Raw genomic sequence first — 20,331 nt, 5'->3', positions numbered from 1 at the left:
TACTGTTAATACACTGTAAATTATATTCTGGGTGTTGTATGTTACCACTCACTATCTATAAATTTCTAGTAAGTTCATTAGCTCACTGGGGCTTATTTGTAGGCGGCCTTTAGGGGAGAGAATTAAAATGTTTTCAAACTGACTTTACAACATCAGCAGTGAGTCCAAAGGCACTTTGAGCATAAAGTATCGTTATTTTGAACATGAAACATCTATGACTAATATATCCATTAATTACAAGAACCAGCTTTCAGCAAATCTGGAGTGTACTGAAAGTAACTTACTGGCAGTCCCTGGAAACCCGGATCGCCTTTGACTCCCTGACCCCCAGGAGTCCCAGGCCAGCCATTGCTTCCCTGCTCTCCTTTGGCCCCTTTCAGACCTGGGGGTCCTGGTGGCCCTGTTGGACCTGGTAAACCTACAAACCAGAAGAAGAGAGCATTTAGTGGCAAAATTTATTCAGAGCAGTACCTGATGGAGGACGAGCTGGCTCGATCTACAGATGGGCAGAACCAAAGTAATTATCTTAACAACATTTCAAGAAAATAAGTAGGAGAATCTGTTGCAGGGAGGTCCATACGACTCCCCATCTGACTGGACATCTATCATTTATCAGCCTATGGCTGATGGAAAATAGTGGAGAGTTTTCTATATGTGCAGAACAAACAGATGGTATGTTATCAGGTATGAACATGCTAGAGAGATATTGCAGCTCTGCTCTGCTCTCCTCCTTAACCTCTAGCACAGGGCCATTGCCAAGGTAAGGTCAGGCTGGGTCATTTTTAAACATGTTAACACATAGGAACATACGGCCATGGCTGCCTCGAAACAGTAAATAAAGTCCAGAGGGAAACACGGAAATGGGAGGCAAACGTCTCAATGTCAGAAAGATTTCTAGACAAAACCAACTGCCCGAGGACAAAAAATCAGCGTGTTCTAGGACATAATGCCAAACTGCCTATGAAGGGGAGCTTTTCTCTGATCTGTGAGAAGAGGATAAACAAGGATATGCAATATTGATTATATTATTAATTAATTAGGTGAGCTTTGATTAACAGCAGTACATTAATACTAAAGATAAAGACTTACCTGGAAGGCCAGGTTGGCCTTGGGGTCCTCTGTCTCCTTTAGGGCCCTCAATTGCACTTCCTGGTAGTCCAGGAAGACCTTGGCTGCCCTTAGGGCCTGGTGGACCAGCATATCCTGGTTCTCCTTTCAGGCCTGGGATCCCCGGACTTCCTGGGGATCCTGGAAAACCCACATCACCTTTCGCACCTAAGATTTGAAACAACCCCCAAAACATGATTAGAGAAAGGATCACAATAACTGAAACCTTCTGCCTTATTATGCACTCACAGTAAGCTTTATTCCTTAAGAAATATTGACCTTGCCTTTATACATTTCTGTAAAAATGCAAAACTATAGGAAAACCGTATTATTCTCCACATCATGGCATAAAGTATGAAGAAAAGAGTAGTTTGACTGATGTATCTTTTCTTAGCTAAACTGATCACTGGGCTATTTTAATTCACTCTAAAAATAGATGAACATTCAGCATCTCTCTATCAGTCCTTCCACAAGGAATATAAAGCCCCCAAATCCTTACTCCATTACAATTATTATTGTCATAGCTGAGTAATGGACATTTTGCTTGACTAAGCACAAAAGGACTTGCTCCTGGAGAAAAAGGGATTTTTTTTTTACTAAGATCTAGATTTAGACACTTAGTGCTTACTTTCAGGCTTGTACAAATAGTTAACATTTGCAATTCAGTTGAATTTTAGATCACGATTGAGCAAAAAGAACATAGATTAGCTGGCATAAGTAAAATAATAAGAGAAATAAAATGTATAAAGATCACTACCCCTGACTCTTTGCCTAAACAGAACAGGGTCTTTAAATCCTGGACTTGTTTTTTTGGAACTACAATACGTTCGGAACACAAATTATGTCAGCTGGATATCTATTTACTCTAAAACCAGATATTTTTAAATGAGCTGTGCTGACAAAATGAGAGAGGTGGGTAAGGCAAGAAAAGTGCTCTCATAATCTAGCATTCTACATGCCTTACTGAGCTATGATTAGAAAATATGCTTATTAAGTAAGTTCTCTAACATTAGGGCTTTCTCAGCAATTAATGACTGTTAATTACTCTGAGAAGGTAAATAAAAGATATTCTAAAATTCTGGTTTATCACTTTTGATTGTCCACTCAAGTTTCCTGTATTTATAGAATGAATGAGTGAGGTAGGGCATTGATATTTCAAGCTATATTAGTTCTTAAAATCTGCCATGTCATGTTAATTTCATAAATGAACTAGTTGAATCTTTTTTGTTTTCTGGATGTTTACAATTGAAAATCCTTTAATTGTACACAATTTCCTTTATCAGCAGCAGTTTGATATTTCTTCACTACTGTATATATTGCAGTCTAGTGTCTAGGACATACTTATTTCATAAAATGGAGCATGGTGCATTACAGACACCTTGAACAAGCACTGACTCAAGCCAATCAAGCTGTTCTCACAGCACAGTGTAGTGACACACTTTGTGAAGACCACAAATGGTCTTGAAATTGCGATAGCTATGTGCCTGTACCCAAGCTAATAAGTCCCGAGTCCAGGTAATAACAATTTTCAGTAAGATCTCCTCAGGTCTCGGCTATCTTTTACATCTCTGCACCATGCTCCTGCACATAGCTTAGACATGCTCTACTGAGCTATAGAGAATAACTATTTTAGCAATGAATAAAATTGCATCTGGGCTGCACAACAGACTCAGGTGAAAAAATTACTGCGGTATCTTGGCCACAAAACTATTATCTTTAGCTGTCTGGTGCACAGAGCCTCACTAGACTTTGATTCTTGCAAAATTAGTAGGAAAACAGAAATACCTGGAGTCAAAGCACAGCACACAAATACAGGAGTTATTTATATTACCTCATCACAGCACAGCTTGCAGTAAATTCCACACTATGAATAATTACCTATTTTAGGGCATATCTAACTCATGTCCAAGATGCTGCCACTGTAACAGAAATTAGTATTTGAGCCTCTCAGAGTTTCTGCCTGCTCTGAAAAGGTATAGCATGTAAAAGAATGAAGTAAAAAGTATGTCTGAATTACAGAATTATGTTTATAGTATGTTGGGAGGGAGGTTTGCTGCTTGTTTAAAGAAGTGTTTTACCTTTATCTCCCTTTGCACCGGGAAATCCTGGAAGTCCTCTACCTGGAATACCTGTAATATAGAGGCAGCAAAAAATTAGAAGATGGGACAGTACTTAAATTTAACCTGTAATGAATAAAACTCTATTAAGCAAATATAAAATCTAAATAAATGGTTTATGCAAAAGTTCTTCAGGGCAGAGACTGTCTTTGTTATGTATTAGTATTGTACCTAGCACAATGGGTCCTGTACGACTGAAAACCCTACCCTAAGAAAAGGCAAGCCTGCTCCATTATTTCACAGCTAAGTTGCAGACTGAAATTAATTCAAAACACACCAATTCTTTCAAGTATTGCCAGCTTTTGTGAACTAAATTCTTTCAAGATTACATGGATGAAACACAGTTGCTCATCTAAATGATTAGCTTTACAATGATGGATGATAGTAGTTTGCAAGACGCCATACTAACTTTATTTTCTAAGGTTCTATCCAAAGTACCTCAAACCCAGCACACCCCTCTACCAGCTCCTCTTGTGTAGCGTGTCTCTGTGCATTTTCGTACCCCATAAACTTAACATGACAGTCACAGTACCTTGTTCACCCTTTGCACCAGCTGCACCTGGAATCCCATCATAACCTGGTTCACCTTTCTGTCCAATGGAACCAGCAGGACCCGGAACGCCAGGTTCACCTGAAAAATCATTGCCATTTTTATTTCACCTATGAATCATCAGACTTTTTTTTACACATTTTTTTTCCTCTAAAGAAAAGCTTAACTTATTCTTTTGCTCCCACAGAGACCAAGCAGATACTGCATGATGACTTCAGTGTGACTTTTCTCTGAGGTTACTTCTGAGTTAAACCAGTGTGAGACAGGGCCCAAGTATTACAGATTTTGACATAGCTAATTATCATGCATCTCAGTGAGTTTAGAGTGCAGGAACTCCAGCAAAGACTTGTGAATAGCACAGCCCATTGTCCAATGAGATGATGTGTCCTGCAGCCAGTGAACTAAGAACACAAGGCTCCAAGTTCAAAAATGTTGTTATAACAGCAATGGACTTACTCTACTCCCTACTCTATTTCCTCTTTAAGATCTGTGTAATGATGCTAATGTAGTGATTCAGGTTTGGGCCCATGGATCAACTTTATTGTTTTTAAATGAACTCAGAAACAACAGAACTAATGGCTATAGCAACGACCAGTCTTGTGGAAGGTGGTAAAATCTCTTCCACAAACAGTGCAAAAGAAGTATTAGCCCCACACTACACTGACTCAGATTCACCTGGGAAACAGCACTGTCTTTTTTTGCTTATGAAATGAACAAATGTACCAGGAAATATCTGAGCCAAAACAAATGTAGAATGCCACAGTATTTGTTTTAGCCACTGCCTGGAGCTGAACAATACTTGAAGTAGCATTTGGTGGTTTATATTTCTTTTCTACCTGGTTCTCCTTTTAAACCTGGAATGCCACTTAAGCCAGGAAGTCCTTTTTCACCCTTTTCTCCATGGCGGCCGGGGCTCCCTAAAGAAAGGAGGAAGACATGGGTTTACATGTGGGATATTTGGTATAAGTTTCACATTAATTTTTCACTGCAATTTCTGTTTTATTAAAGCATAAACACTTGCCTGGAAATCCTGCCATGCCAGCGGATCCTTTGGGACCTGGGGCACCCGGCATTCCAGGAATTCCTGCACTACCCTTTTCACCCTTATCTCCAGATAAACCTGGACTACCCGTTCTTCCTGGTTCTCCCTAGAAGAAGCAGCACACATTATAAAATCCACACGTTAATTCTGAAACAGCTTTTTCTGTTTGCAATGGTAGATGTCACCCCTCTTATCCATCAGACTTATAAAGAATGTCATTCTTTTTCCATTTAGAAACAAAGTAATTTAGGATTAAATTTGACATTAAATTCCACTATCAGAATTATTGACTTTTCTAGCAATTGCTTAATACCTGCATATGAAAATGAATGGGTTTCTATGCATTTTTATGATGGTTTTTACAGAGTCTTTTCCAAATTAGCCTCTTAACTTACTTATTACACTTAATCATCTTCAAAAAAATCTTTTTTTAAGTCTTCAGCAAATTTGCTACCAGATTAGTAAGTTTTATTTTTACAATTTTTACTTATAAATTCATGATTACTGTCATTGTATAGCTAAGAAAAGGAATGTGAAACAAATGAGAATCCTATTAGAATACTATTAGAAATTAAATTAACTTTACAGACAGTATTAATACAGTTCTCTTTTCAGTAATATCTGAGCATTTTATAGGTTTTTTCAGCTTCCCAGTATCTCTGTAAAAGTACGGAAACACTATTTCAGTGTGATTATTTTTCTGTTTGTAAGAAGCCCTTTTCGTTTTATTTACTTAGTATTTTTAGAAGTTATTCCCCTCCCCCACATTTCTAGCACTGTAAATTAGCCATTCTGAAGAGACAGAATAAATAAGAACCCTGGAGATATTGGTCCCATCAAACAGAATGCATCTAAACCTGTGCATATGCACACCTTTCAAGTTTCTCATCAGGTATTTAAATGACCATAATAGAAAATATAATAAAATAGCTTAAAGGCCAAAGGCATCTTTTCAAATGAGGTATTTGGTAGAGACAGACAATTAAATCCTTAGGGGTGTAAATACCTTCTCACCAGGAGACCCTGGAAAGCCAATTCCAGGAAAACCTGGTGCTCCTTTGTCTCCTTTTTCACCTTTTTGCCCAGGGAACCCTGGTGTGCCTGGTGAACCTGGTACTCCCGGCAGACCCTTTTCTCCAGGTGTTCCTAGTAAGAGAAAAGGAAAAATGAGTGTATCAGAACTAGTGGTACCCTAGCAGTGTTGACAATGATTTTTCAGTGTTGTCTTAGCTATTCAGAGCTAGAAAAGCAATGTAACTCACTAAAATAGCTAGTAAATTAACTTTTGAGATTCACTCTCTAAATGTGACTTTTTATGGGAAGATAAGCTCTCCTCACAAGAGAAGGTCATAATCTTGGATTCAGAGTAAACAGAGCTCTTGCTAAAAATATGATTTGAATAAAAGTTTATGTTGCTTTGAATAATTTCTAACAGGACCACAGTGACAAAGGGACTCTGCTGTAGCAAATTTTTCTGTCCCCCTTTACCATTTCAGTCTTTCACCTTTGATTTCCTAAATAGGCTAGGCACAAGGCCATCTGAATGGAGACAAAGTTTCCGTGTTGAGGTATAGGTTCTTCTCCATTCTGTTCTTTACCAATCCCCTCCACCACAACACTTTTCCCAGACCACTACAGTTTGCCTTGCAGTCCCTGGCTATCCACGCTGGGAGGCACTGCCTATCCACATGCCCAGGTTTCTCTGAGACCCAACCGGGACACACGAGCCCAGGTCTCATCCTGACAAGTAGTCAGGACATGGAGATAAGAGGTACCTAGACTGGGAAACTCTCCTGTTCCCACAGTTCAAATATAACGTAGTATAGTTTGTAATTAACATGCAGTACACAGCAACTCACCAAACTTTTTAGAAGGGGGAAAATACACAAGAAGCTTAATGCAGTTCACACACTAGCAGAGACAGAGACAGACAGACAAACAGGTATCACTTGAAAAACTGCCTGCCTGCAACAAATACACAAATCCTACATATCCAGCTAAAGGATTCGCATGTCGAAACTTAGGAAACCATCCTATTATTTGTATGTCACAATAGGATTGAGAAAGCAATGTCCCAAAAGCCTAAAGTTCAGACATTGCAAGCAGTGCAACCGTTTAGCAGATCTACACCAACAAATATTCCATACAGGTCTCTCCTAATGTTCTATGCTAACTTGAGGAAAACAATAGTAAGAAATTCCTAGCAATCAGTACCTGGCAAACCCATTTCACCAACCGATCCTTTTTGTCCTGGAATTCCTGGATCTCCTGGGTACCCTGGGGGGCCCTGATCACCTTTTGGTCCTACAGACAGCAGAGAAATTAAGAGTCCCATTAGTTAATGTGTTTTAAAATACCTGATGAACAGTCTCTCTGTTGCTAGCTTCAGACATACCTGGATGTCCTGGAGTACCAGGGTCACCATCCCTCCCTGGAATTCCTGGTTCTCCATATTCCCCACGTAACCCTTTTTCTCCTGTTGCTCCATGGTCCCCTGGACACCAAGAAAACAAACACAGTGAGATGAGTTTTATCAAAATTTATTGTAATGCCATATAATAATGCTTCTAGTTAATTTTTGATCACTGTTGCTTCTCCCTGCTGAACAAGGAAATGGCTGAATGCAAGCTTCATACACTGTACAGTAGAGTCACACCTGAGTAAAACACAACTCTCCAGTCACTAAACCAATGCTGATGAAAGGCTGCAAACTATTACAATTTTACAGGTGTCTGTGCAAACTACAAGGCAAGTTATATCTTCAGAAGAAATTGCAAACAAACATGTTTGAGTTAGATTAATGAGTTACTTCAGAAGTGCCAGACAATATCAGGTGTTAACAAAAATGATTGATTTGACTGTTCTGTCTAAAAAGGTACCTGTGAACTGATTGTTCACAGCCAGAAATTTGCTGTTTCCTCAGTTCTATCTAATGTTAAAGCATCTTCATCATTCCAGAAGGCTCCACCTCTTATTCTATGGTGTGCCTCTTCTCCAGCTTTAAGGTCCATGCATTTCACACTTGCTGCTGCCCTGCCTTGCAGTCCCTGGCTATCCACGCTGGGAGGCACTGCCTATCCACATGCCCAGGTTTCTCTGAGACCCAACCGGGACACATGAGCCCAGGTCTCATCCTGACAAGTAGTCAGGACATGGAGATAAGAGGTACCTAGACTGGGAAACTCTCCTGTTCCCACAGTTCAAATATAACGTAGTATAGTTACTGGTGATTCACTGCCAAACTGGAAAGGAGTCTCAAGTGCTCTGTCCTGGGCCCAGCAGAGAATACATTGATGAAATGTATAGATGACACTAAACTGGAAAGGCTTGAAAAGAGGACAGGATTAGACTGCAGAAGGATTTTGAAGAGTTGGAGTAAAGGTTGAAAATCAACATCAGGAAATTCAAAAAGTATAATACACCACATATGTGGTAAGGAGAAGTCAAAAGCATGCATCCAAAATGAAAAATGATTGCACAGGGAGCAGTCCAGAAGTAAAGGAGCAAGGATTATAGCTAATCACAAACTGAGTCAGCTGTTGTTTCAAGAAAGGGAAATTTCATTCTAGCAGGGCCTGAGTTGAAGTACTTCACTTGTTTCAGCAAAGTGCACTCTCACAAGGATGCAGCCAAATTGGGGAGAAGTCAGAAAGGGTAACAAGAATGATAATTATTTCAGAAAACATGATATACAATGAAAGGCTGAAGGATTTGGTTTAGGGAAATGGAAGAGTACATGATCTCAGTAGCTCCCTTCTGAGCCCTACACTTCTATTTTAACTAAAACAGCTATCATTCATTTAAAAACTCTTATGGGATTTTTTAATAAAAAGTAAATCATAGTAAAAAAAGAACAAATAATAAAAATATATAAAATACACACTATTTTTTCTTTGAAAAGAAAAACAGGAGAATGATCTTAAACAACTAAATTTTCATGTAGCAGTAAAAATAAAAATCTAAGAAGAATGCTTTTTCTAAAAAAACTAATATCTCTACCACCATTAAGTTTCTAAGTAGAAAGCTGATTGCCTTTCTCCTGCATATTTCCGGATGTTTCTAAACTGACATAAGTTGATCTTTTGGTATTAGCAGCATACATGTGTGTCTTTCCTGAAATTTCTTCAGGTCACAAAGAAACGTGTGCCAGAAAAGGCTGCCCACTTTTTCTTACAGTATCAGTTGGTTTTCATGGCCACAACAGTGTTTCCACTATATGTTTTACATGAAAGACAGCTTTTCTCTTCTGGCAAGCTCTAGTTTCTACTTTAAAAATTTCTTTTCTTTTGAGAGAGTCTTCTGCTAAAAGAGGTAAAATGGATTTTATAAGGGCAAACTGAACCTCTTCCATCCAACCAAAACCCTTTCTGTATGTGATTAATCTTTGTTTCTATGGAGTTGAAAGATACAGAAAAAATATCTGCATTTGTTGTGTGAAATTCTTTAATCTTATTTTGAAAACTGTTGTCTAAAACTAAGGTACAACTGAACTCAAAGCATTGCTGCTTAACAGTATATGAGTGCTAATTACACTTATCCACAGTTAGAGACTAAAGTTACCTTTTTCTCCTTGATCTCCCTTTTGGCCTTTAAGACTAACCATGTCCATATTGTCCATTGTTCCAGGTTTTCCTGGGAGACCGGCTTCACCTTTATCTCCTTTGACACCAGGATCACCCTGTGGTCCAACTACACCTTTGAAACCTTGGCTACCTATAAAGGGATAGCACAGAATATTATAGTGGCATATAAAACTTTGCAGAAATATTTAGTAGACAAAAACAAATGAAATTAGCTATTTATTCAAATTTTGACCACCAAATACCATGCTCTGGAACATCTCATTTATCTCATATGAAGTTTTTTTATACCAGGACTTCACAATAGCTCTGTCAAAAAAAGTTGACATATTTTTCCCGCTTCACAGCCATTGATTTTAGACTCTCAAAACAATAGGGATAGGAGTTTGGCAGTAATACAGGGCATTATTTGAAGGATTTAATTAAGACCTTCCTGCTGGCTTTTTATAATTTCAAACACAGTATTTTTCTTGGAGTAGTATCTATAGCATCCTCGCACCTAGCAAACCCTTACGTTACTGAAGAACGGATCAAAAATCCTGGCTTGGTGCCCAAATACATGACTGCTGCTAGGATATGGCTTTCTAAATTACACCATTTCTAACTCACAGGGAAGTTACCTGGCATAAAACATTCCTTAGGCCAAGCATACTCCTTATATTTGGTTATTTCCAGACTTTGCTGCCAGGGAAAAGGTGGATTTTACAATTTTGATTTTGAGAAAATCTCTCTCTTTCTTACCTTTTTCACCAGGCAACCCTCGATCTCCAATTGGTCCAGGAGTTCCTGGCAAACCAGGAGTTCCCATAACTCCCATTTCCCCTTTGGTTCCTGAAACCAAAGTGAAAGAGTAAATAACAGAAATAAAGCAAGCAGTGTAAAGAAGTACAAGAAATGGAATTATTTACTCCCTATCATATTAGGAATTGCATTAATTAAGGAAAAATGGGACAAAGAAGATGGTTAATCAAAAATAGCCTGATAGAGAAAACAACAATAAAAACAGTGTTATGAAAACCACAATAAAACACAGTTTGTAATGGGTTTTTGACAGATCCTTAAAACTTCCTATTACAGTAAACAATGCTGTCATTAACAAAGGCATTATTAAAACCACATTCTGCCACTGAAACTGTGCAGAATAATCCCCTTTCATTATTACAGGCTAAAGGCTAGTTACTGCAAGTTCTTGGATTTGATCCACCAAAGGACTTGAGTAGCAGTTCAGTTACACATGCACAGAGCTGCTTTACTGATGTCAGCCCGTGTGTTTTCCCAAGCTTGGGCTCTTTGATGGATCAATTCCTAACCAAGTGAAAGGGCTTGCTACCACAACTTATTAAAACAGTTGTCAAAGATGCTGGTTTCCAAGGGAAAAGATATTTACCTGCCGATCCTTTCAGTCCAACAGCCCCCTGCGGACCTGGCAGGCCGGGTAACCCCACAGACCCTGGTACTCCGGGCTGGCCCTGACTACCTTTATCCCCTTTTGGTCCTGGCATATCTAGACCTGGGATACCAGGGAAGCCCCTTTCTCCTTTTATTCCAGGAAATCCTAGGAAAAACAGAAGGTAACAGGATTAGTCCTTAATGGGGCACTGGGAACACTGTTAACAAGAATATCTGATAATGTCCACCTGGTTCAGAAATTACATGGCATGAAGAATGAAGATTCAAAGCCAGACAGCAGAAGTAGTCCTCGTTTTCTAAGTGAGGCTTTGATCCTGTATATATTACTCACCAGTGACCCGAGGAGACCGAACAAAATGGCAGGCGTTTTCTCAGGAGGCCTCGCCCTGTGATTTGGACCACATGGAGGAGGCCTGCTGACATGCCCCCCCATGCACCCCTACCAACCTCACACCACAAAACAGTTCACAAGCAACGCTTTTACCAACGCCAATATCCATTTATGCCAAAAGTCCTCTCCTAAGCACCGTCATGGGAGTATTCTCCTCTCACCCGGTGGTCCCTGGGGTCCCGGCTGCCCGGCGGGTCCCGGTGATCCCTGTGGGCCCAGCCCTGGTGCACCTGGAGGGCCCTGCAAGCCTTGCAGTCCTGGGAGGCCGGGGTCGCCTGCGGGGAGACAGAGACATAGACTGAGCGTCCTCTGATGTTATTTGAAATCTTGTTTGCTGAAGATACTAGACAAGGTGCTTTGGAAGCACTTGGCCAAGAAGACCTCATTTCAGCCTCTAATACCTCCTGCCTGGGCTCGGAGGAAGGGCTGCTCTTTGCTGCTAGCATTTGCTATCGGTGGTTGGTAGGAGAAAACGAGGTAAAGGAAAAAGGGCAATACCCTGAGATATCATGAGGATATCTCAATGGTGAATAGACTTTTTGCTGCATTTACAGGAGAGTGAATTTAAAAAAGAAATAGGAATACAGAGCTGTATTTTTCCAGTGATGTTACCTCTGAATCCTTGCTGTCCAGGTATGCCCGGAAACCCTTGCTCGCCACGTAAGCCAGGCAGTCCTGAATTTCCCTTTTCTCCAGGGATGCCAGATGGGCCTGGGGGGCCCGGCAATCCCTTAGGGCCAGGGAGACCTACACCAGGTTCACCCTAGCCAAAGAAACACAACAGATTGGGAATCAACACATCAAAACCAGTAATTCATTCACTGACTGTATTTAAATCAGAGGCAGAGCGCTATACATGACTTCAGGGGAGAGCTGTAAGCCCTTTAGTGTTAATGTCAAGCATTCATCCATCTACTCTGTTCCTTGTGTGCATAGTGGGAAATGAAGGACAGTTTGGCCAACTTTTTTTTTTTTAAAAGAGCAGGATCTTTGCACACATTCCTGTTAACATGGGCAGTCACAGATAACAGTATCAGCAGCTGACACCTACTTTTTGACCTTGTAAGCCTGGTACACCTGGCAAACCATCCAGGCCAGGGGTTCCCGGAGTCCCCGGCAGACCAGGCGAGCCAGGCTGACCTTGGAAACCTATAAAACAAAACAAAACTCTCATAATTGCTGTCTCTGCCTGTAAGTGTCCTCTGCTGTTTCTTCAAGCCTCTAACTGAACTATTCATATTCTCACAGGGATGTGTTAAAAAAGGTCTGTATAGTCTTATATCAAACTGCTAGGGATGCCAGCACCCAAATGTCTCAATAGGGATTCAAATGCTGAGCCTCATGCAGCTTTTGGCTTCTGATGATAAACAACCACCCAGAAAAAATAAATGCTGAGTGTCTTCTCTTAAATTAATAGCCTTGTGGGTTCATGTCATTGAGAAACATCCTGTCTGCAGAACTGGGTTCCCAAAGCCTTCTTCAGAAAAGGCAACAATGTATGGGGCATCAGACTGAGGGACGCACAACAAAATCCATCTGTGAATCAACACCTTTTGTTCAGTATATGTCATGTGACATGCCCTACATGTCCCGCTGTGGGTTGCACACAGAAGGTTTCTATGCCACAGCTGGCCCATGCACTGCGCCTTGGGAGTGCAGGAAGGAATACATACAACATTCTGCAAATCACTTAAAGATAGCACTCACTCAACACCAGCACACACTCAATAAATTGAGATGAAGCTCCTCTCCCAGGCAAAGGTCTCAGGGAGCGGGAAATACAGCTTTTAGGCTAAGCCCCAGGAAAGTAATTGGGCAGAGCTGAATTCAAGGAAGGGTCCTTGAAAGAAATGTATTTGATGTGTCATTCCTTTCTTGCTGGCATCAAAGAGCATACAGCAACCCTTTTCCAGATGCAACAGGCCTCTTCTGTTCAGGTTCATCTCACGCCAGTCTCAAAGGAACTAGAGGTGGTCACAGGTAAAGATTTGCCCTTTCTCCTAATTAAGTCTTTCTGACCCTCCCAGTTCATTGGTGTGTGGAATCATAATAAATGAAATAATAATGAAGACACACAAGAATTTTGGGGATTGAGGTGGCTGCTGAAAGCTCAGTCATCTAGTTCTAAATGAGTAGCAGCACTACGAAATATATCTCCCAAAAATCCAAAACTAGAATATGAACATTTAGACTCCCTCTAAGCTATGTGTATACCCTGACAATGGCCATGCAGGGAAGACTAAACACGCTGAGCAAGCTGGTATTCTAACCAAACCACTCTCAGCCGCCTGGGACACAGCAAAGCTGCTAGCTCTGGCCCAAAAATGTTATAGTTATGTCAGCATGCTTTTTGGACCAGCGACACATGGTGCTTCATCTCAGAAAGGCCATCTCATCTCTCAGCAACCTCAGTTGCTGCAATGTAAGATGTTGTACTATATCACTTTCTATTCTGGCAGTAACTTTGACACTGTCTGTATCTGCACCATATCACTGCACAAAGCAAGTGTGCATTGAAAGTATGCTTATTGTGGTGCTTGTGGATTTTCGCAAGGGAGGTTCTTCAGCTGCACCTCCCAAATCTCATGCAGCCATGGCTGGATGATAGTGCAGGCCTCCATCCACACTCCGGTTACACCAGCTCTGTTAGATGGTTAATTTTATCTTACCTTTGGGTCCTGGAGGTCCAGGGAACCCTATACCTGGCTGCCCAACAGCACCTTTTTCTCCTGGCAGGCCGGGTCTACCTGGAAGCCCAGGATTCCCTTTGTCACCTTTGCAAGTGAAAGTAAGACAAATGTTAGTACAAAGGCTAGCTTCTGGGGAACAGAGCCATTATGATCATCAGACAAAGATTAACAGGCTACTGTACCTTGGGGTCCAGGGAAACCAGGTGGCCCAGGAAGGCCATCCGCCCCAGGAGGTCCAGGGAGTGGTACAGTTCGTCCTGCTTCGCCCTTTGCTCCTGTGAATGTAAAGATGTATTAAGTACAGGAACCAATGAAATTAAACAAGGGAGTTCCACCTAACCAGAGGTATTAGTCCATCCATACCATTACAACTGACTTGTTACGAAGTTTTTTTGTAGAAGATTCATAGAAAACTAGGATGAACTCAGTTTAGGATGAAACTAAACCATCCCGTATGGCCTAACAAACTCTTCAAGAAAACTGCCCTCAAAGATTTGCAATCATACTGCTGAAAGCAAACACTGATTTAAATTAGAAAGTCTTTTTATTTCGATCTTAAATTCCGGTGATCCTCTAAGTTGTATCACTTAAAGGGCACAATTTTTTTTTTTTTTTTTTTTTTTTAAAGCATACTATAGCATTACCTGGAAGGCCTGGTAAACCTGGGGTTCCAGCAAAGCCTCTGTCTCCTTTGTCACCGGGTAACCCTGCAGCGCCTATCCCAGGAGGGCCAGGAAAGCCTCTTTCACCACGTACTCCAGGGAATCCAGGTTGGCCAGGGGGACCACGTTCTCCTTTCAAGCCAGCTGTACCCTAATTTTTGGAAAGTGTAAGTGTACTTCTTGCCTGACTGGCAAGACAGTACACATCATCCTCTCTCTTTCAATATTTTGTAACTCGGATTTATCACAGGTATCTGTAATGCTGAAGAAAGTGGGGTTTTTATCACTGAGTTCAATGGAAATAGAACTGGGTTCCACGTGGAATAGCACATGGAAATCATACCTAGTGTGCAGTGCAGCTAACTGGACCATGTAGGCTATGTTCCCAGTGGTGGATGTGGGAGCAGATGTGAGCTCCACATTCAGCTCCACATCCATATCAGCTGAACCCTCTATTAGTGCAAGACTTTGAAGCATTAGTTTCCACAAGAAGAGAAGTATGCTAGAACAGAATTGAATCTTGTCTTAACAATCTCTACTTGGATAACTGCATTCCTTCAATCATCTCCAGATATCAGCTAAATCATCCACTCTAGTTCTCACCATCAAGCTGTGAGAAAGGGAGAAAGGAACAAAACTATTGTCCATGCCCACAACTTTGTGGGGGAAGTAACCTTGCTCTATAGTTCTGAAAGTAACAAGCCATGCTGAATACATCTGAGTCAGATCACTTATTTGCATGACATGTAAAAAGAAAGGGTCAAAATCTAACTCTGAAATAGTCTGTTGTTGAAGGACCATCTTCCTCACTAGTTCCAGGGAAACTGGAGTCTTCCTCTGAGGAAGAATGAACTACTCAAGGTAAGGACAAGATTTGGAACACTGAATGAGGCCAATAAACATAAAGCGTGTATAGGGCATAAAAGCATGTGAATTCTGATCTGAAAGACAGAATGTATAGGACAGTATGTAAACATAAATAAATACACAGTAGGACAACATGTAAACATAAAGAAACACACATACCGATGCTCCTTTCGGACCCTGGAGACCTGGCAATCCATCTTTTCCTGGTCTTCCTTCTCTTCCAGGAGTACCTGGTTGTCCTGGGAAACCAGGATCTCCCTTTTCACCTTTCAGGATAGAATCGTAAGAAAAATCTCCTGGTTCTCCTTTTGCCCCAGGGCTGCCCATAAGTCCTGGAGTGCCGGGTGGCCCCTGAAATTTCATAAATTCAGATGTCATCAGTTGCCCTACCAACCCTTCAACTGATACAAAAGAAAACAAATCTTCAGAAATTAAAGAGTAGACCCAAATCAAGTAAACCATTAAGTTTTCGATTGAGGAGGTCAAATGAGAATATTTTCCAGGACACAGCAGTGTGAATAAGGAATTAATGCAAATCTTCTTGTCTTGACCATTTTGTCATTTATCATATCACAGGTATATCATTTTAGACGGTGCATATAAACTTACACCATTTACACAAGAACTGCAGGCCACGACACCAAAAAAATACTCTGAATTTTCAATAGACTACCCACTGGATTTCAGTTATGCATATTTATACAATATCAGCATTAAGGTAAATGAGGCTTTTTAAAAAGGCATTTTCAGAGTTAAGTGTCTGCCCCAACCTTTAAATGCTGAATTCTTTAACACTGTGGAACCTATTTTCCTGACGCAAATGCAACAAAAGTATCTCTACATTTCCATGATAATTTACAATACCAGCAGAACTAGTACAAATACAGGAAAATAACACACTTCCAGTATGCAAAGACAAACTCGGCCAAACTTACAGGTTTAAATTGCTTATACAAGCCCCACCCATGATTTTCTTTCTTTCAAAACCTTTTAAATCAACTATAATATTCATCAAATATGAAAGTTGTCTACAAAATTAAATTAATTGTTTTGCACAAAACTCAAACGTTATTTGCACAAGAGCTAAGGCTAACTGAAGGCTGAAAGCTTCTCCCTGGGTAGTTTATTGATGACATTTACCTGACGCAAATACGTGTTTCCCTTCATTACTAACGTTCATTGATTTTGTACAATTAACAATCACAGTCAGTTGGTACTATCAGAATACTATGCACATGCTCAGAAAAGAGTTTTGTAAGCTCTCCTGGGAAGAAATTACCTACCTAATAATATACCTATAGGATTTCCAGAATTCCAATTTTTCCCTACATATTTTCTGGGACTTATATGAACTTTTCTCATAGGAACAGTCTCTCTAATTTCAAGTGAATCAGAGCTACTCACTAGGGTAGTAAAGCACAAACTTCATGGGCAATATACACTGCTTATGGCTGATGTGTGCCCTCCACTTAAACCTGAACCAGAACATGGTCAAAGGTAATCTTTCCATTCGCTTTGGTGGGTTCTGGATTAGACTCTGATGCTCTGGCATGGCTCTAAACAATGTGAGCTTGCGAGGCTGGCCTCTATGTAGTTTTTCCAAGTTAAACTATATGCTGAATTACCACCTGGCTGAACTTTGTGGAGCAAAACAAGCTTAAAAGCATTCAGAACAGCAGCCAGTCCTTGTCTGATGAAAGACATGAACAGAACTTAAGAGGCAATAAAAGGAAAATATAAAGGTGTGGCAAAACATGTGCTGAGAACAAATGCCAGATGTGAACAACACTTCAATACATTAGGATATCTTTTATTTTTCTCCACTGTTTCTTTCATGGATCCCATTGATATTATAGTAAATTCAGTTGCTGAGTAATACCATCTTATTTATTGTGGTGGAAATAGAGAATGGACTCCATCCTAGCTAACTTTCATTGGCTGAATTCAGGCATCTAGGCTTTATTTATACTCAAGGGAAAGAAACAGATTCCTTGAGTAAGGAATTCATACAGGTGGGTTGGTTTAACTTCTGAATGTATCTCTCTCTCACTGCTGGTGATAGAGGGAGCTTGCGTAACTCCAGTGTGTGTTAAAGCTAGTGCACATGAATGTCACTGAGAAGTTATGTTGCCAAAAGCGATCAGCTGGAAGGAGAAAACAGCTTTAGGAAAAAAAGTCTGGGAAGACTCTGACAAACTCAGTCTACTTACATTAGGAACGGTGTCAAAATCCATGTTATACTACAGGAACGTGTATGCTAAGGTAGGTCTTGACAGCATACCACAGTGTACACAGGGACACTCCAGTGAACTCAAGATCAAATGTAGTTTTGCAAGTACAGTGCTCATCTAAGAGTAATTGTCACCGAGGATGAGGAAAAGGCTGAGGTACTCAATGCCTTCTTTGCCTCAGTCTTTAACAGGCAGACCAGTTATCCTCAGGGTACTCGGCCCCCCGAGCTGAAAGACAGGGACGGCGAGCAGGATGAACCCCCCATAATCCAAGAGGAAGCAGTCAACGACCTGCTACGCCACCTGGATGCTCACGAGTCTATGGGGCCGGATGGGATCCACCCAAGACTGCTGAGGGAGCTGGCAGAGGTGCTCGCCAAGCCACTCTCCATCATTTATCAGCAGTCCTGGTTAACGGGGGAGGTCCCGCACGACTGGAGGCTTGCCAACGTGACGCCCATCTACAAGAAGGGCCGGAAGGAGGATCCAGGGAACTACAGGCCTGTCAGCCTGACCTCGGTGCTGGGGAAGATTATGGAGCGGTTCATCTTGAGGGCGCTCACAAGGCATGTGCGGGACAACCAGGGGATCAGGCCCAGCCAGCACGGGTTCATGAGAGGCAGGTCCTGCTTGACCAACCTGATCTCCTTCTATGACCAGGTGACGCGCCTAGTGGATGAGGGAAAGGCTGTGGATGTGGTCTGCCTGGACTTCAGCAAGGCCTTTGACACCATCTCCCACAGCATTCTCCTAGGAAAGCTGGCGGCTCACGGCTTAGACAGGTGGACTCCTTGCTGGGTAAAGAACTGGCTGGACGGCCGGGCCCAGAGAGTTGTGGTGAATGGAGTTCAATCCAGTTGGCGGCCGGTCACGAGTGGTGTTTCCCAGGGCTCAGTTTTGGGGCCGGTCTTGTTCAATATCTTTATCAATGATCTGGATGAGTGGATCAAGTGCTCCCTCAGTAAGTTTGCAGACAACACCAAGTTGGGCGGGAGTGTTGATCTGCTCGAGGATGGGAAGGCTCTGCAGAGGGACCTGGACAGGCTGGATCGATGGGCCCAGGCCAACTGTATGAGAGTCAACAAGGCCAAGTGCCGGGTCCTGCATTTCGGCCACAACAACCCCATGCAGCGCTACAGGCTTGGGGAAGAGTGGCTGGGAAGCTGCCTGTCGGAAAAGGACCTGGGGGTGTTGGTTGACAGCCGGCTGAACATGAGCCGGCAGTGTGCCCAGGCGGCCAAGAAGGCCAATGGCATCCTGGCCTGTATCAGCAATAGTGTGGCCAGCAGGAGTAGGGAAGTGATCGTGCCCCTGTACTCGGCACTGGTGAGGCCGCACCTCGAATTCTGTGTTCAGTTTTGGGCCCCTCACTACAAGAAGGACGTTGAGGTGCTGGAGCGTGTCCAGAGAAGGGCAACGAGGCTGGTGAGGGGTCTGGAGCACAAGTCTTCTGAGGAGCGGCTGAGGGAACTGGGGTTGTTTAGCCTGGAGAAGAGGAGGCTGAGGGGAGACCTCATCGCTCTCTACAACCACCTGAAAGGAGGTTGTAGCGAGGTGGGTGTCGGTCTCTTCTCCCAAGTAACAAGCGATAGGACGAGAGGAAATGGCCTCAAGTTGCGCCAGGGGAGGTTTAGATTGGACGTGAGGAAAAATTCTTTACTGAGAGAGTGGTGAAACATTGGAAGAGGCTGCCCAGGGAAGTGGTTGAGTCACCATCCCTGGAAGTATTTAAAAGACGTGTAGATGCAGCACTTAGGGACATGGTTTAGTGGGCATGGTGGTGTTGGGTCGATGGTTGGACTCGATGATCTTAGAGGTCTTTTCCAACCTTAATGATTCTATGAATGATTCTATGAATGATTCTATGAATTTGTGTTACATTTTAGACAAGTGCTATGCTTACAGGTCTTCAGCTTCTGATATCTGGCCTTACTCACTGAGAGTCATGTTACACTGCGTCAACATAATTTACAAGTGATAATATTATCAGGATACTATCCACTTTCACAGCCTTCCTTTATTTCTTCAAAACTACTTAGCTTTCCTGCTAACTAATTATGTTTTATGGAATATACTGCACACATTTCCCAAAATTCAGACAAACTGCCGAAGTATATTGCATGCTAATATTAGATTGCTTACACTACACTAGGTGGCACTGTCTGCCTCTCAATATATATGTACACAACAGCAAAGAGTTACCGGAATGATTCACAAGAAGGTCAGGGCAGACCTGCATCTGTTTCCTGCGAAATCCTACTTTTTACCCAACTCCACTGCTTAGCTTGCTCAGCCAGAAGGTCGTGTGTCCTGTTGAGTTGATATGATGGGCAAACACAGAAATACAACCCATTTCTGACAGCTCTTTTTTCCTCTCATAGCTCAACCACGCTGCTTCCTAGTTTATTTTGCTAGGCATAGTTCCTTGATTTTTATCATATCGCTGTGCTGGTCTGATCCTACACAGAACTATTACACAACCACACTGATGATCACATGTTTTTTGATCACATGCCTCATAGGACACACAGCATTTGGCAAGGCATTACTTACAGGTACCCCTGGAAGGCCATCAAGTCCAGGTAAGCCTCTGTCACCCTTGAAACCCGATTGTCCTGGAAAACCTTATCAGAGAGACAAAAATACAATTCTATTTATTACATGCTTTTACAAATAGCTCATTG

The 20,331-nt window shown here is 41.8% G+C and overlaps 1 protein-coding gene across 1 annotated transcript in view; it reads right to left on the bottom strand.

Moving 5' to 3' along the window:
- The window catches only part of COL4A1 (collagen type IV alpha 1 chain), a 135,425-nt gene that overhangs the window by 18,390 nt on the left and 96,704 nt on the right, over positions 1 to 20,331 (bottom strand). The window contains exons 24-43 of the mRNA XM_076361127.1: positions 20,201 to 20,271; positions 15,576 to 15,767; positions 14,532 to 14,700; positions 14,070 to 14,162; positions 13,867 to 13,971; positions 12,249 to 12,346; positions 11,810 to 11,960; positions 11,359 to 11,472; positions 10,784 to 10,951; positions 10,138 to 10,227; positions 9,377 to 9,529; positions 7,212 to 7,310; positions 7,031 to 7,120; positions 5,823 to 5,962; positions 4,792 to 4,922; positions 4,611 to 4,687; positions 3,757 to 3,855; positions 3,186 to 3,236; positions 1,090 to 1,275; positions 285 to 418 (exon numbers count right to left, since the gene is read on the bottom strand). Of these exons, the coding sequence (XP_076217242.1) occupies positions 285 to 418; positions 1,090 to 1,275; positions 3,186 to 3,236; positions 3,757 to 3,855; positions 4,611 to 4,687; positions 4,792 to 4,922; positions 5,823 to 5,962; positions 7,031 to 7,120; positions 7,212 to 7,310; positions 9,377 to 9,529; positions 10,138 to 10,227; positions 10,784 to 10,951; positions 11,359 to 11,472; positions 11,810 to 11,960; positions 12,249 to 12,346; positions 13,867 to 13,971; positions 14,070 to 14,162; positions 14,532 to 14,700; positions 15,576 to 15,767; positions 20,201 to 20,271 (2,411 nt within the window). The remainder of the gene's footprint in view (positions 1 to 284; positions 419 to 1,089; positions 1,276 to 3,185; positions 3,237 to 3,756; positions 3,856 to 4,610; positions 4,688 to 4,791; positions 4,923 to 5,822; positions 5,963 to 7,030; positions 7,121 to 7,211; positions 7,311 to 9,376; positions 9,530 to 10,137; positions 10,228 to 10,783; positions 10,952 to 11,358; positions 11,473 to 11,809; positions 11,961 to 12,248; positions 12,347 to 13,866; positions 13,972 to 14,069; positions 14,163 to 14,531; positions 14,701 to 15,575; positions 15,768 to 20,200; positions 20,272 to 20,331) is intronic.

Source organism: Aptenodytes patagonicus, chromosome 1 (genome assembly GCF_965638725.1).
Source record: "Aptenodytes patagonicus chromosome 1, bAptPat1.pri.cur, whole genome shotgun sequence".
Taxonomy (NCBI): domain Eukaryota; kingdom Metazoa; phylum Chordata; class Aves; order Sphenisciformes; family Spheniscidae; genus Aptenodytes; species Aptenodytes patagonicus.
Note: the sequence above shows the minus strand (reverse complement) of the source record. Positions and strands in the feature narration are given on the sequence as shown.